Source organism: Microcebus murinus, chromosome 10, assembly GCF_040939455.1.
Source record: "Microcebus murinus isolate Inina chromosome 10, M.murinus_Inina_mat1.0, whole genome shotgun sequence".
NCBI lineage: Eukaryota > Metazoa > Chordata > Mammalia > Primates > Cheirogaleidae > Microcebus > Microcebus murinus.
The window spans coordinates 14778303-14792272 of record NC_134113.1 but is presented as its reverse complement, the minus strand read 5'-3'; the positions used below and the strand labels follow the sequence as shown (position 1 = coordinate 14792272).

The window sequence follows — 13970 nt, the reverse complement described above, 5'->3', positions numbered from 1 at the left end:
TCTAGCTAGGTGCTTCTGGAAACTTTAATGCACGTGCAAATGCCCTGGAGATCTTGTTAGAATGCAGACTCGCGTTCGGTAGGTCTGGGTGGGGCTCGAGAGTCAGCATTTCCAACAAACTCCCGGGTGATGCTGATGCTGCTGTGCATGGACCACACTCTGAGTAGTCTGGGTTCTAGAAAATACGAGAAGCCCTCAGTTCATCTTCTGAGGTGCAGTTGCCCTCCAGCCCTGTGCACTCGGACCCGGAGGGAGGGAGGCGGCGCCGGCCTCTCCCTGGTCCCACCAGTCTTGGCTGGCGCCTGAGGACGGTGCCCGTCCCCCGAACGTCTCAATGGCCGCTCTTCCCCTGCAGCTCCTCCTGGACGCCGGGGCCAAGGTCGAAGGCTCCGTGGAGCACGGCGAGGAGAACTACTCAGAAACGCCGCTCCAGCTCGCGGCCGCCGTAGGTAAGCGCCGTGGGTTCTCATCCCGGCCGAGGGACTCCACCGCCCTGGCCCTCGAAGTGCCTATGACTATATTTTTGCTTTATTCTCTTATAAAACCCCCTTCTCTGGGCTTGCAGGAAATTTTGAGCTGGTTAGTTTGCTGTTGGAGCGTGGTGCGGATCCCCTGATAGGAACCATGTACAGGAACGGAATTTCTACAACCCCCCAGGGTGATATGAACTCTTTCAGCCAGGCCGCAGCCCACGGACACAGGTAGGCTAGGATGGGCCAAAGCCACGAGGTCCCGAGTGGTGCTTGTTAAAAATTCAGATTCCCAGGCCTACCCCAGACCCGTTGCATCTCTGGATGTGGGGCCCAGAGGCAGTGCGAGGTGGTCCCGGCCCCAGGCCTGGCCAGAGCCACCTGAACTGCCACCTAAGGGCCAACTCCCTGCAGTCACGTCCGCTCAGACCGGCTCGTTTTGCCCATTCTCAGCCAGCCCGATCTCACAGAGCCGTCGCCCTTTGCCAGTTTCGGTCAGAGTCCATCACATCAGCTGTCACGAACTCAGAGGAATCCACTGTAAAAATAATAAAACCGCTCATGTTTGGCTACTTCCCTTCTAAGTTTCCTTCAGGACTTACCCACATCAGATTTTATCACCCATAACCTCCAGTAAAGCAAATTCTCCATGGAGGAAGTGCAGGCTAACGGTTAAAAGGGCAGAGTTCTAGAGCCTTCTGTACATTTGAGGAAATCACTCAGCTCCAAGTTGCCATCATGCCCCACCATCTCCATCCCCAAAAGACCCCCACGGCCAGGTCCCTGAAGCCCCCACCTGTTGTTCCTGCCCTCCCCTCGTCCCGAGTGAGTGGCCACCCCACGTCCCCCGCCCCGCCCCGCCCCGGCAAAGCCACTTCCATCTCTGAGTGTCTTCCTCTCTGGGTTTATGATTGACAGGAATGTGTTCCGCAAACTGCTCGCCCAGCCAGAGAAGGAGAAGAGTGATATCCTGTCCCTGGAGGAGATTCTGGCCGAGGGGACTGACCTGGCGGAGACAGCCCCGCCCCCCCTGTGCGCCAGCCGCAACAGCAAGGCCAAACTGAGGGCCCTGAGGGAGGCCATGTATCACAGTGCCGAGCACGGCTACGTGGATGTCACAATTGATATCAGGAGCATAGGTCAGTGCGGGCGCCCTGCACGCAGGCACGGCGCTGCTGCCAGCTCCAGGTGCACGCACACGCGCACACGCACACGCACACGCGGGGACCAGGGAGCTTCTCCTTCACTGGTTGGAACACTTCCAGGCCAAGACGCCCACACTGTCCCCCTAGGTAGCAGCATCCCAACCGCCCCAAAGACCCGCACTCGTGTCATCTTTCCACGATCCCCAAACTCTGGACCCTGAGGCAGGCATTCAGATCACCTGGGGAGCTTGTCTGGATACAGATTGCCAGGCCCTACACCCAGAGGCTCTGCGTCGAGGGTCTGGATGGATTAAGGCTGGAAATCTTTATATTTAACAATCACCCCAGGTGGTTCCCAGCGTGGGGGTCGCTGCGGCTCCAGGACACAGCGGCGGCGCAGCCTTCAGGGCCAGGCGCTCTTCCTTCTCAGGGACCCACCCGTCCAGCTTCAGGACACAAAGCCACGCTCAGGAAAGTTAGGACTGGCTCTTCCTCGAGTGGGGTAGCCCAGAGCCACCTCCTATGAGCGTCCGGGACGAGGCTAGCCTAGCTCTCCCCAGTGTGGTGGCTTGGTCCCCGGCACGAGAGCAGCAGGACCTAAACACAAGGGTGTGGCGGATCGAGGCTGGCCGGGGGCCGAGGAGAGAGGCCCCTGTGACACTGTTCTAGAAACAAGCCTCTCAGGGGTGGCTGTTTGGTAGGTGGGACGTGCATGCCACTGCGGTGAGAGCCTATTTTGCATGATTATGAAGCTTGAGGCTCCGCGTGGTCTCCCTGTTATAAACAGTGGTGAGACACATCCCCTTTGTGCCTCCCCACGGGAGCCGAAGCCAATGGCAGCAATCAGCTGCTGGGAGGCTTCTCCTGGAGCGGGAGGGCCGGCTGAAGTACCTGCAGATGCGAGCGCTGTTCTGCGCAGGGAGCAGCGGGCACAGCCCCCCTGTCTTCTTCCTCACGAGTAAATACCCAGCTCGGCCAGAGCTGTACATGGGGACGTCCACCAGGGCTTTCGCCAGGGCTAAGCTCTCCTCTGGGCCTGGGCATGTCCCAGATCCCCGGCCACATCCGCTCTTTAATCCTGGGCAAGACTCCTCCCCTCCCCGAGCTTCCCTCCCCACAAGCAGAGTAAGTAGGATGGAGGCCATGAACTCAGAACCCAGAGGCGTGTGATGTGCATAAGCGGTGTGCGTGATAATCCCAGTGTGCTACGCGGTGATTGTATGTAGAAGGCAGCTCCCAATAATATGAGTAGCATGCGGAGGTGGACACCCATAGTGAAGGGAATGGAATTAAGACCTTTAATATCAACTTCTGCAAGTCTTTGGGAGAAATCCAACACCAGCTCCATTCATGGACAGTCAGTTCCGTGGTCTCGTAACTTGGAAATGTCCTGGGGACAGGCCAACTTCCAGATAAAAACACGCCGCCTCCTGTGGTTGTTTTCTGCCTTCCCTTCTCCCCGCCTCCCCTTCCACCTCCCCTGTTCCTCTCCCGTTTCCAGGTGTCCCGTGGACCCTGCACACGTGGCTGGAGTCCTTGCGGATCGCCTTCCAGCAGCACCGCAGGCCTCTCATCCAGTGCTTGTTAAAGGAGTTCAAGACCATCCAGGAGGAGGAGTACACGGAGGAGCTCATCACCCAAGGCCTGCCCCTGATGTTTGAGATCTTGAAGGCGAGCAAGGTACGAGGGGCCTGAGGCTGTCGTGGTTGTTGGCAGGGAACAGGCCAGAGGTTCACAGATCTAAACAGTCCCTTAGCCTGATACTGCACTTCGGGTGGGATCACTGTGGTCATAGCCATTGGTGGCGAGTGTGCCCCAGCTGGCTGGCACTGCTTGTGCAATCGTTTGTGGGGCAGCTGTTTTGCTGAGTATCTGCATGTCCCAAGGTACTTGGGCACATGTGCATATTAGATATCTTCTAACTCAAGGAGCTTGCACTGCAGCTGGGGAGATGATACCAGCATGTGCGTCCCGACAGCATGTGAGGCAGTTTATACAACGGTGTTAAATTGGGAGGTGCAGGCTAGGAGAGGGGTGAGAGTTTGGAAGGGAGGAAGGGGAGGGTGAGCTTCCCTGTGGTGCTGGGACTAGACCAGGCCTGGGTGGATGACAGGAATCAAGCAGGAAGGGGGAAATGGGCGCAGCTTTCTGCAAAAACAGAGTGCAGACCCTGCCTGGGAGAAGGCCTTTCAGGTAGAGAGGGTCGAATGAGCCCAGCTCTGACTCCTTGGGATTCACCCCTGCTGGCACCTGCATTCCCAGCAACACGGAAATGCTGAAAGCCCTTCAAGACATCAGTCCAGCCCGGGGACTGTTATGAGATTAACCCTTAAAATCCCTTTGGGGTCATTTGCTTGGCAGGCAACACCATATAGACACTCCGGTCCCTGCCGGTGGGCCATGCGGCCTCGTCGTGTGTGTTGGTGGAGCACGTAGAGAACGGGCAGCCGTGGTGCTCCCGTGGGTGCTCAGAGTCCCCCCAGCCATCGGGGTTGACAGCCAGAGGCCAGGGGAGGCTGTGGCAAATGCCCCAGCACTGTGACCACGAGAGACACCAGGGAGGACCAGTCTGCCCGAGAGGCTCGGAGGCGTTTGTGCCATAAAAGCGTCACATACCCCAGCAGCCTCTCAGCAGGGTCCAGGGGCCAGCAGTGCGCAGTGGTTGAGAACATGGACTCGAGCCGGGCTGCAGGGGTTCAAATCCTGGGTCTGCCACTTAGTGGCCTCATGGCCTTAGCCAAGCTTCTTAACTTCCCTCTGCCTCAACTGCCCTGTCTGAAAATGGGGATAATGATTGTACTAACCTTTTATGGTGGTTGTGAGGATAAAATGCGTCAATACCCTAATGCCCTTTGAATCGTCCCTGACACATACCGTAGTAAATGCTTTCGTAAGTGTCTATACCACGAAGATGGCCTCACCAGGGGAGGTGGCACCTCCAGCATTTCCCAAAGGTGTTCTGTATACCCCCACCCCCGCAGCAGGGATGATATCGAAATATTTAACACTCCAGTGCAGCCCGGGCACCAGCCGGCTGTGAATACTGGTCCGTGAACAGGCCAGATGTCAACTCCTCTGCTTGGAACAACGTCGCTTATGTCAATTTCGCTACTGCAGAGCCTTGAATGCCCTCATTCACAAAGGCAATGGCGTGTTTCCCAAACCCATTTGACTTCAGAACCCTTCTATAATGAACTATCTCAAAACATAAATGAGGATTTTTTTTAAACTAAAAAATATATATATATGTTATATTTCACTACATACCAGGCACTAATCTAAGCATAAGGATTCACTCCTTTAATCTTCATAAGCAACTTTTGAACGAGGTACTAATTTTATCCCTATTTAATAGATGAGGAAACTGAGGCACAGCGAGGGTGACCAACACGCCCAAGGTCACACAGCTGGTAAATGGCAGGGCTGGAAGTGAACCCAGGCAGGAGGGCCCCAGCGCCAGCCCCTCTTGCCGCTTTGCCCCAAAACAGCCTCTGTGGAACTCTGTGGAAATTGCTGTCTGAACCAAAGGGCAGTGTGGGTTTCCCTGCCAGCCTGGGCTGCTGGACAGCCAGGGGACAGGGAGCAAAGAGGGGACGGGGAGCTGCCTTCTCCAGACAGCAGGGCTGGCCCTTCAGTAAGGAAGCAGCAGCACAGCCCATCGCTGTCAGAGCACCTGGCCTCGGGTCCGAGGCAAGTCCCATGAGGTGTCCTCATTAGTGCCCATCCGCAGCTGGGCGTCTCCGGGCCCCCTGCAGGGTGGATTCGTGCTTGAGGTCAAGACCCACGAGGCCCCGGCTGGGAGCAGGTGCACCAGGCCTATGGTAACAAGCCTCATCGAGTCCACAAAGTGCAAAACCAGCTGGAAGCATTTCAAAACCAAACTCTCTCCTGGCAACTTAAGAATAAATAAATGAATAAAAAGGCTTTCAGCTGAAATTACCTAAGAACCATCATAGGGAAAAGCATTGTTAGATCTGTTCCCAGGGTCTGGTATTCTGTCATTTGGGGGTAGGAGGATTTTTGTTTGCTTGGTTTTTGTTTTTAACTTTTCTTCAGGCTGTAGTGGGGAATTAACTGAGGTATCCTGTGTATTAAGTAAACCTGATCTGTGGCTTCTTAAAATAAACTTGACTTTGAATCATGATGTACACACAGAACAGTGCCCGGATCATCGCTGTTGGGCCTGATGGATTTTCACAAGGGAAATGTACTGTGCAGTCACGCCCAGACCAAGAAACAGAACATGACTAGCACCCCAGCGCACCACTGTCCCCCAAGGGGCCGCCACTCACCTGACTTCTCACACTGTACTTCGTTTTGCCTGGAGCTGTGGCTTATTCGGGTAGCTTCTCAGAAGCTGGCCCCATGATGATAAGAATCTATAGGTTAGCACGTGCAGACCAGCCTCAGCTCACGAATGGGTGATGCCTTCATCAGTTAGTCCTTTGAAAATCAGACCAAAGTTTTCCCACAGAGGTGACTCTAGAACAATGCTCAGGTGCCCAGGTCAGCCCACCAATGCCTGCTTCACTCATGGGGTGCCACGGATTGTCATAACAGAGCCCGAAAGGCCACCTGACACTCTCCTGGGCCTCGGAGCCCCTAGGGCGCTAGTGTTTGTTGGGCCAGATGTGTCTGGGGAGACCCCGGTGTCTGGCAGGGAGAGAGTAGGGCAAGCTCAGTGTGGTGGTGTCAGGGAAGGTCACTAGCAGCTCTGACAGCAACAGCTGGGGCTGGGGAGGGAGGGAGGGGCCTCTGCCAGGAGACGTGGCCTGGAGTCAGCTCCCTGGCAGCTGTCCTGATCACCGGGGTGGGAGGAGCCAGAGTTGGGGCGGGGCAGCTCCTTGTCTGGAAGGGGCAGTCAGGAAGGATGCTCATCAAGAGTAGGGAGTGAGGGGGTGTTTCCCTTGTGCAGGGGTTCGATGGCAGCCCCTACAGGTGAAATGTGGCATTACACGTCGCATGCACTGGCCACAGGGGCAAAAAGAGGCACTCGGTTTCCCAAGACAGCGGTGTGGAGTCAGGCATTCCCCAGGGATGGGTGACATTCCTGTGGTCAGAAGAAAAACTGGAGGCAGATGATGGCAGAGAAATTCAGAGTTGAGAAGACAGCATCCTGTCGGAGGACTGTAGTAGCCATACCTGACACAGCTGCCAGCATTGGTCCTTGTCCCTTCACTCAAGGACTCCAGTTCAGATCACGTGTGCTGTTCTATCTGAACACATATCTGGTTTTATCAGAGTATTGAATAAGATTCCCGTGAATAAACTCAGTTTATGGTCAGCTCCTAGAAATGCAGCTGTCCCGTACACCTCCTCCCATCCTGACTGTGCCCATTCCTTCACACCGTGCTTGACCTCTGGTTGCAGAGCTGCTTTTTTCCTCCCTCTTCTAAATTTTAACTTCACATGAATTCATTTTCTCTAGACTTCCCCAGGAGCAGAACAATACAGTCATTTAAAAAAAAAAAATACATCTGTTTAAAGAGAGCTCCTGGCCCACTTTTATACAATAATTCCTCTGGGCGCTTATTCATGCATGATAGGCAGGTGCGTGATAGTCAGGCTCTGCTGCAGGCGCTGCCGTGGTGACGGGGCAGACTCTTTATCCTTGTGGAGCTCGCGGAGGGTAAGCAGGGAAATAGATCAACAAAACAGAGCACGATAAATAACAATATTTTAAAAAATCAAATTGGACAGTGATGCCATGTCTAGGGGTAGGGCAGGTGAGGTCTAACTCAGACAAATGGCAGGAAGGTCTCCTTGGGAAGGTGGCATTTGAACGACCACCTAAGTAAGGAAACGCTTCCAGCCATGCAGTGATCTGGGGCAAAAGCATCTCAAGCGAGGGGACCACGGTGCTAGGGCTCTTAGTAGGAATGTGCTTCATGTGTTGGGACAAAGGGAAAAGTGTAGGACATAAAAGTCAGACTGCATAGGGCCAAGGAAAGCTTGGATTTTCCTCCATGCACAATGCATAGACACCATTGGTTTTAGACAGGGGTGAGGTAGGGGCTACGTTTTTTTTCTTTTTTTATGGTTTTTACATTTCGGGGAGTTTTAAAACTTATTTTGAGACAATTGTAGATTCATGCAATTGTGAGAAATAGCATGGAGAGAACCTCTGTACCCTTCACACAGGGGTATCTCAATTTCCCCCAATGGCAATATCTTGCAAAACTACATTAAAACATCACAACCAATATATTGACGTCATAGTCAATATGTGGAAAATTCCCATCACTACAAGGATCCTTCATCCCTTTGATAGCCACACCTACTTCCCCCCTGCCTCCAACCCCTCTTTAGCCCCTCCTAGTCCCCATTTCTCTAACTTTGTCAAGAATGCCATTTAAATTTCAGAATTACATCCTATAGATATAATGGCAAGGAAGTCTCCCTGTCCCCCTGCTCCCTTTCCGAGTTTTGCCTGCGGTGCATGTGTCACTGTGGAATGACAGCTTCGTCCCCTTTAATGGCAAAAGCAGACATTGGTGTGAGGCCAGGGAGCCTTGCTTTGGTGGGAAGACCATCCCAAGTCTGGTGCAGTTATAGGCAGCCTTGGAGTCTGCCCTGGAAGGAACCTTGGAAATCGTCTGGCCTGACGATTTCCCCAACCGGGTCATCTGTATCCCACTGTCAGGATTTTCCCCAGATCTGTAGCAATTAAGTGTATTCATATACAGAATCCTGGGCCCCATGCCCAGAGCTTCTGAGTCTGAAGGTGTGGGGTGAGACCTGAGGATTTGCATCCCTAACAAGCTCCAGGTAATGCTCATGTGGCTGGTCCAGGGACCACACTTTGAGAACTGCCGCATTAAGCCGTGAGGCAGGCGGTCACTTTTATGAGTGTTAAATGAGAGGAGCACTGGACACCCTTGGATTATAAGGCATCATCTTTGAAAGTAGAGTCCCCTTGTCCTTTCAATGCAACCGTGCCTATGGGAACCACATCTGAGGTGACGCTGTGCCGTCTGCGATCTGTCCAATGTCATGGAAGGGTTTCGGTTTTCTTTTCCTACGCCGAGCTGGCAGATTTGAGCATAGCTCGAATCACTGACACCACTAGTGACCCCAGACCCATCTCTTAAAATCCAAAATGGTACTTACTGTTTTTATTACAAAAGCACTGCTTGTTTGTTATAGAAAGTATAAATAAAAAGAAAAAGGGAACACATCATAATCTCGCCCAAAGGTAGTGATTCTTCTAGACCTTTTTCTAGACGTATCTGTCAACCCAAATATACTTGTAGGGTTTTATTTCCAAAAAGACATGGTACAAAATGTGCTGTGTGACCTACTTTTCTTACTTGATATATTGCAAATATTTTTCCATCTGCCTCCCCCCCCCTTTTGAGCCCCTATTTCCAAGCAACAACCTGCCTGGGTCGTGTCCTCCCTCCTCCTGCACACCCTGCAGGGGGCGGGAAGTCAGTGCCTGGAAATAGATGCAAAGTGGGAAGAGGCAAAACGTGATGGACAAGTGTCCATCAGAACCAGGCTCCTTCTTCCCTGAGCAGCCAAGGGTGGCTGTAGTGGGTTGTTTTTTTTTTTTTTTTTTGGGAAGTGATTCAGCTGAGCACTTCTGGATCGGAAATGCCTTAGCACCAGAATCAAATCCACAAGAAAGCCGAATCAGGAGCATTTGTCTTGTTAATGGAGAGCGCTGGTCACAGGACCCAAAGGGCTTCCTGCTGCTAATTTCAGGATAATTGGCTGCTTCCAGAATTTTCAAGTATTGAGAAAGGTGGGTTTGGGGTTAAAACTTATTTTTCATCCTATGTGCTACACAAACCTGCTTTCCAGTGGATAGTAACTGATTAGGGCAAGACGGAAGAATTTAATTACAAATTTCTTAAGCTTTACCAGGGAACCCACTAGAAACAGCAGACAGACAGAGCCAGGAAATCCGGGCCGCGGGGGCAAACTGAATGTGTGCCGTCCGTCCGGGCCATTTTTCCTGGAACCTGCAGTACCTGCGTGCAGTCCTCTCACCTGGGGGGGGGGTCACCTTCCCCAGGGCACAGCCTGGCTGAGGCCACCCCAGCCCCTGGAGCTGCTCTTTCTTCTCCGCAGAACGAGGTGATCAGCCAGCAGCTGTGCGTGATCTTCACACACTGCTACGGGCCCTACCCCATCCCCAAGCTCACGGAGATCAAACGGAAGCAGACCTCGCGCTTGGGTGAGTGGTCCCCCGGCCCGCGTGGCTGTCACTCTGTCACGTGAGGACGGGGGCAAGCAAACATCATAACATAGGGGTGGGGGGGGTTTAAAGACACACAAGAGATAGAGACACACCACCGGGCCGATGGTGATCAGAATGTCCCCTTTATTATGTGATAAAACTGTTTGGAGAATATGCCTTGGAATGTGGACCGGGAGGCTTGCCAGTGAGGCAGATTTTCTCCCACAGTCCGGGACGGCGGGCATTGCCTGAGGCCTCCTGATCCCGGCCGTGCTCACGCCACGCGCAGGTAGACCCCAAAGAAGGCCACGCTGCACGTGGCAGCTCGTTTCCCGACCTCTCCCCTCTGCGAGTCCGTGAGCAGGGGACAGGGACAGGCCATCAGAGTTCCTGTAATGGGATCCTTCGACAGGGAAGTAGGAGAATGGGGGACAAAGCCCCCCCCACACACACACACACCTGTAAAAACACGGGAGACGCACCTGAGCCGAGGAGGCTGGACGCTCTTCTGGAAGCCCAGCAGAGGGATGACAGTCACTGCTTACCCTTCTCGGAGGCCTGTGCTGAGCAGGCTCCGGCCACACAGTTGACCTGCCCTACCTCCAGCGCTCTTCGGGCACCCCGGGTGGCAGGCGCCGTGACCCGTCCCACGTGACGGCTGTGCTCTCAGCACAGGGTGGAGCTGGATCTTGAGCCCGGCTCGGCCCAAAGCTGTAATCCCATCATTCTGCGGTCCCAGCTTCCGAGATTTTCCAGGAGAAACCATTCCGTCAGCCACCAGGTGCCTTCAGAGGATCCCGAGGCTGCGGCAACCTGGTCGATCTATCTAGAAAAATTGCAAAGAAATACCAGGCTGCTCTGAAACCTGAGCCTTCGGTTTTTGCAAGGGCCTATCTCCTTGCTGCCTGGGGAGTTGTCAAATATTAAAGATGAAGCATTGCTTTTCTGATAGAGGTTGGGGAACTTTCCTACTTCCCATTTCCTTTTCCTGAGAAGATTGGGGGACATTTGAGAAATGGAAGCATCTAAAAATGCCACCTGTTAGCAAAATGTAAAAGGAGTGAGCCAGTCTAAATTAATTAAAAGGCTGGGCCGGGCGCTGTGGCTCACGCCTGTAATCCTAGCTCTTGGGAGGCCGAGGCGGGCGGATTGCTCAAGGTCAGGAGTTCAAAACCAGCCTGAGCAAGAGCGAGACCCCGTCTCTACTATAAATAGAAAGAAATTAATTGGCCAACTGATATATATATAAAAAATTAGCCGGGCATGGTGGCGCATGCCTGTAGTCCCAGCTACTCGGGAGGCTGAGGCAGAAGGATCACTCAAGCCCAGGAGTTTGAGGTTGCTGTGAGCTAGGCTGACGCCACGGCACTCACTCTAGCCTGGACAAAAAAGTGAGACTCTGTCTCAAAAAAAAAAAAACAAAAAAAACAAAAAAAAAAAGGCTGAACGCATGGAAATGTTTTAAAGTATTTTTGTTCCTGCCATGAATAACTTGTTAATTTAAATGAGACACAACTTTTTGCCGAAATGGAAAATTTTACCAGCCGAGTCGCTAAAGCTATGTCCGTGCACGTGGGAAAAATCGAACGTGCCAGAGTCACAAGTCCTTCTGCCCTGTAGAAAACGATGTTAATTAAAATATTATCAGGGCAACAAATTATAAAGAGCAATCAAATTAACAAGATGTTAGAAATCAAGGGTTACACTCCCAGGACGCAGCGACAGTCTCTGCTGCCGGGTGCCTCCTAAGATACCCTCCTTACGGCGAACGTTTGCAAAGGCTGGGTCAATGGCAAAGCATAAAACCTGCTTTCCTGTAGCTACCGGAGAGGAGAGAACATTTTCTGCTTCTGAATTTGCTGAGGTTTCTTTCTCCAACAGTTAGAAGCACAGGCCAAGCATTAGAATTCCAAGGGTTAGCACGAAAAATAGGCAGATCTGGGAGGCCCAAAGCTCACAGTATGAAAGAAAGGGGGCACTGTGTAATTATTAATAAACACAATATGGAGTAGGTACATTTTGTATCTTTAATATAGCATCTCAAGCTAGGATAAGTTTTTTTGGGGGGAAGGTTAAATAATTTTAAAGAGAGTGGCATTCTACATGATTTTTACTTTTTTATGCTTTTTTTAATATTTTGAAAGTAAAAGCCTTTTCTTGGAGACAGAGTCTCACTCCATCACCCAGGCTGGAGTACAGTGGTTTGATCATAGCTCACTATACCCTCAAACTCCTGGGCTCAAGGGATCCTCCTGCCTCAGCCTCCCGAGTAGCTAAGACTATAGCGCACACTACCATGGCTGGCTAATTTTTTCCTTAATTTTTTTTTTAAGAGATGGGGTTTTGCTGTGTTGCCCAGGCTGGTCTCAAACTCTTGGCCTCAAGTGATCTTCCTACTTCGGCCTCCCAAAGTGCTGGGATTAAAGGCGTGAGCCACCAAAGCCAGCCAAAAGCCTTTTTTTTTTTCCCCCATGGGAAGAGGTGAGGTAACTATGTCCTTACAGAGGAAATATGAGAAGACCACCAGGACCACCAGTCTGGGGCAGCACAGGGCCCGAGGAGGCCATCCCACCTTCGAGGGCTGGGTGAGGAGAGTCAGCCAGGAAGGCGAATTCCAGGTCCAAGTGACAACAAGTTTGGAAAAATGGGGACAGGCGGGGGACCCAAGATATAGTCAGCCAGGGTGAGCCCAGCAGCTGAGGAGCTGCAGCCCCCAGGAATGCAGGGCATTGGTTCCTGCCTTCAACAGTTTAGAACTCCTAAACCCAGCCAGAGGAAGCAGCGGGGTTTCATTTCAGCACAGCCTTGAACCCTGGGGAAGGACCTGTCAACAGCAAAGGGGCCTCTAGGCTAAAAAGGGTCTGGTGTCCTCAGCAGGCTCCTAGAACAAGATTCTGAAGCAAGAGTCAAGGCATCTCTCATTCATTCAAAAAAATAGTATACATAACTATTATGGGCCCATAATAACAAAAAAAAATATTTTTAAAAATATTAATTGAGCATCTACTATAGTGGTCATGCTTATTGAGGGAGACTCATGTGTCAGGCATTAGCTGAGTGCTTTACATATGAATTCATCTAATCCTCGCTACCGCTCTGTGACATACAAGTATAATAGGTGTCACCGTTCCCATTTTACAGAAGAAGAAAGTGAGGCACGGAGAGGATAAATAACTTGCCCAACGTCACAGAGCTGAGACTTCTGGCTTCAGAGCGCCCACTCTTACTGTACCCCACCACCTCCCCGCACTAGGCACAGGAGAAAGGGACGGACAAGGATTCAGCAGTGTGAGGAGGGTGGGGCACTCAGGCTAGGCTTCCTGATGCAGGCTTTTTGCGCTGAGCCTTGAAGACCACATAGGGATGAGCCAGGTCTGGAAGGGGCCGGAAGAGTGTTTTAGGTAGAAGGAACAGCATGTGCAGAGGCTCAGAGGTGAGAAAGCACGTGGCACCTGGGGGGAACTGAGCACCGTCACGTGTGGGCTGAAGCACACACACAGTTTGACGGGCTGTGACCAGGGAGAGGCCGGAGAAGCCTGTGCAGCCGGATCCCAGCGGCCTTGCGAAGGCGTCTGGACTCTGTCCTGGGCGTGCTGGGGAGCCGTGGGGAGGTTCGTAGCAGAGGAGGGGAGGGTGTGATCGGAGCTGGCTTTCGGAAGGATGGCTCCTGCAGTGAGGTGGGACATCGGATCCGGGGGCCTGAAACGGAGGCAGAGAGACCAGCCGCAGCTCCTGCGGGTTCCCAGGCAGAGATGACGTGGCCCGAGCGAGGGGAATGTCAGAGGGGCTGGAGGGAAATGGAGGGTCCGAGAAACACTGAGGAGGGCCGGGGGCGCTGGCGGGTATTCCCAGCGAGACAGAAGCACTGACTGAGCTGGGGACAGACTGGCACCTCCTGGAGCTCTGCCTCTAAATGGCTGAAACAATGGGCAAATAGAAGGACCCTGCTGGTTAACAAAAGCAGGCTGTCGAATCAGAGTGTCCGAGTTCAAATCCTGGCTTCTCTACCTGTCACTGGCTTGCACGAGTCACTCCGACTTCCGTCTGCCTCCGTTTCGTCACCCGTGCAGTGGGGGTGACGTGGTCCCTGCCAGCCTGCACAGTGCCTGGCCCATCGTGAGTGCTCGGGAAGTGTTATCAGTGCTTTGTTAAGTAGGCCACGCGGGCAGG

At 52.7% G+C, this 13970-nt stretch overlaps 1 protein-coding gene across 2 annotated transcripts in view; it reads left to right on the top strand.

The window, feature by feature from the left end:
- The window catches only part of ABTB3 (ankyrin repeat and BTB domain containing 3), a 287877-nt gene that overhangs the window by 256315 nt on the left and 17592 nt on the right, over positions 1-13970 (top strand). For both annotated transcript variants that reach the window (XM_012772781.2, XM_076007061.1), the window contains 5 exons: positions 356-449; positions 566-701; positions 1389-1609; positions 3117-3295; positions 9692-9797. In XM_012772781.2, coding sequence (XP_012628235.1) covers positions 356-449; positions 566-701; positions 1389-1609; positions 3117-3295; positions 9692-9797 — 736 coding nt within the window. The remainder of the gene's footprint in view (positions 1-355; positions 450-565; positions 702-1388; positions 1610-3116; positions 3296-9691; positions 9798-13970) is intronic.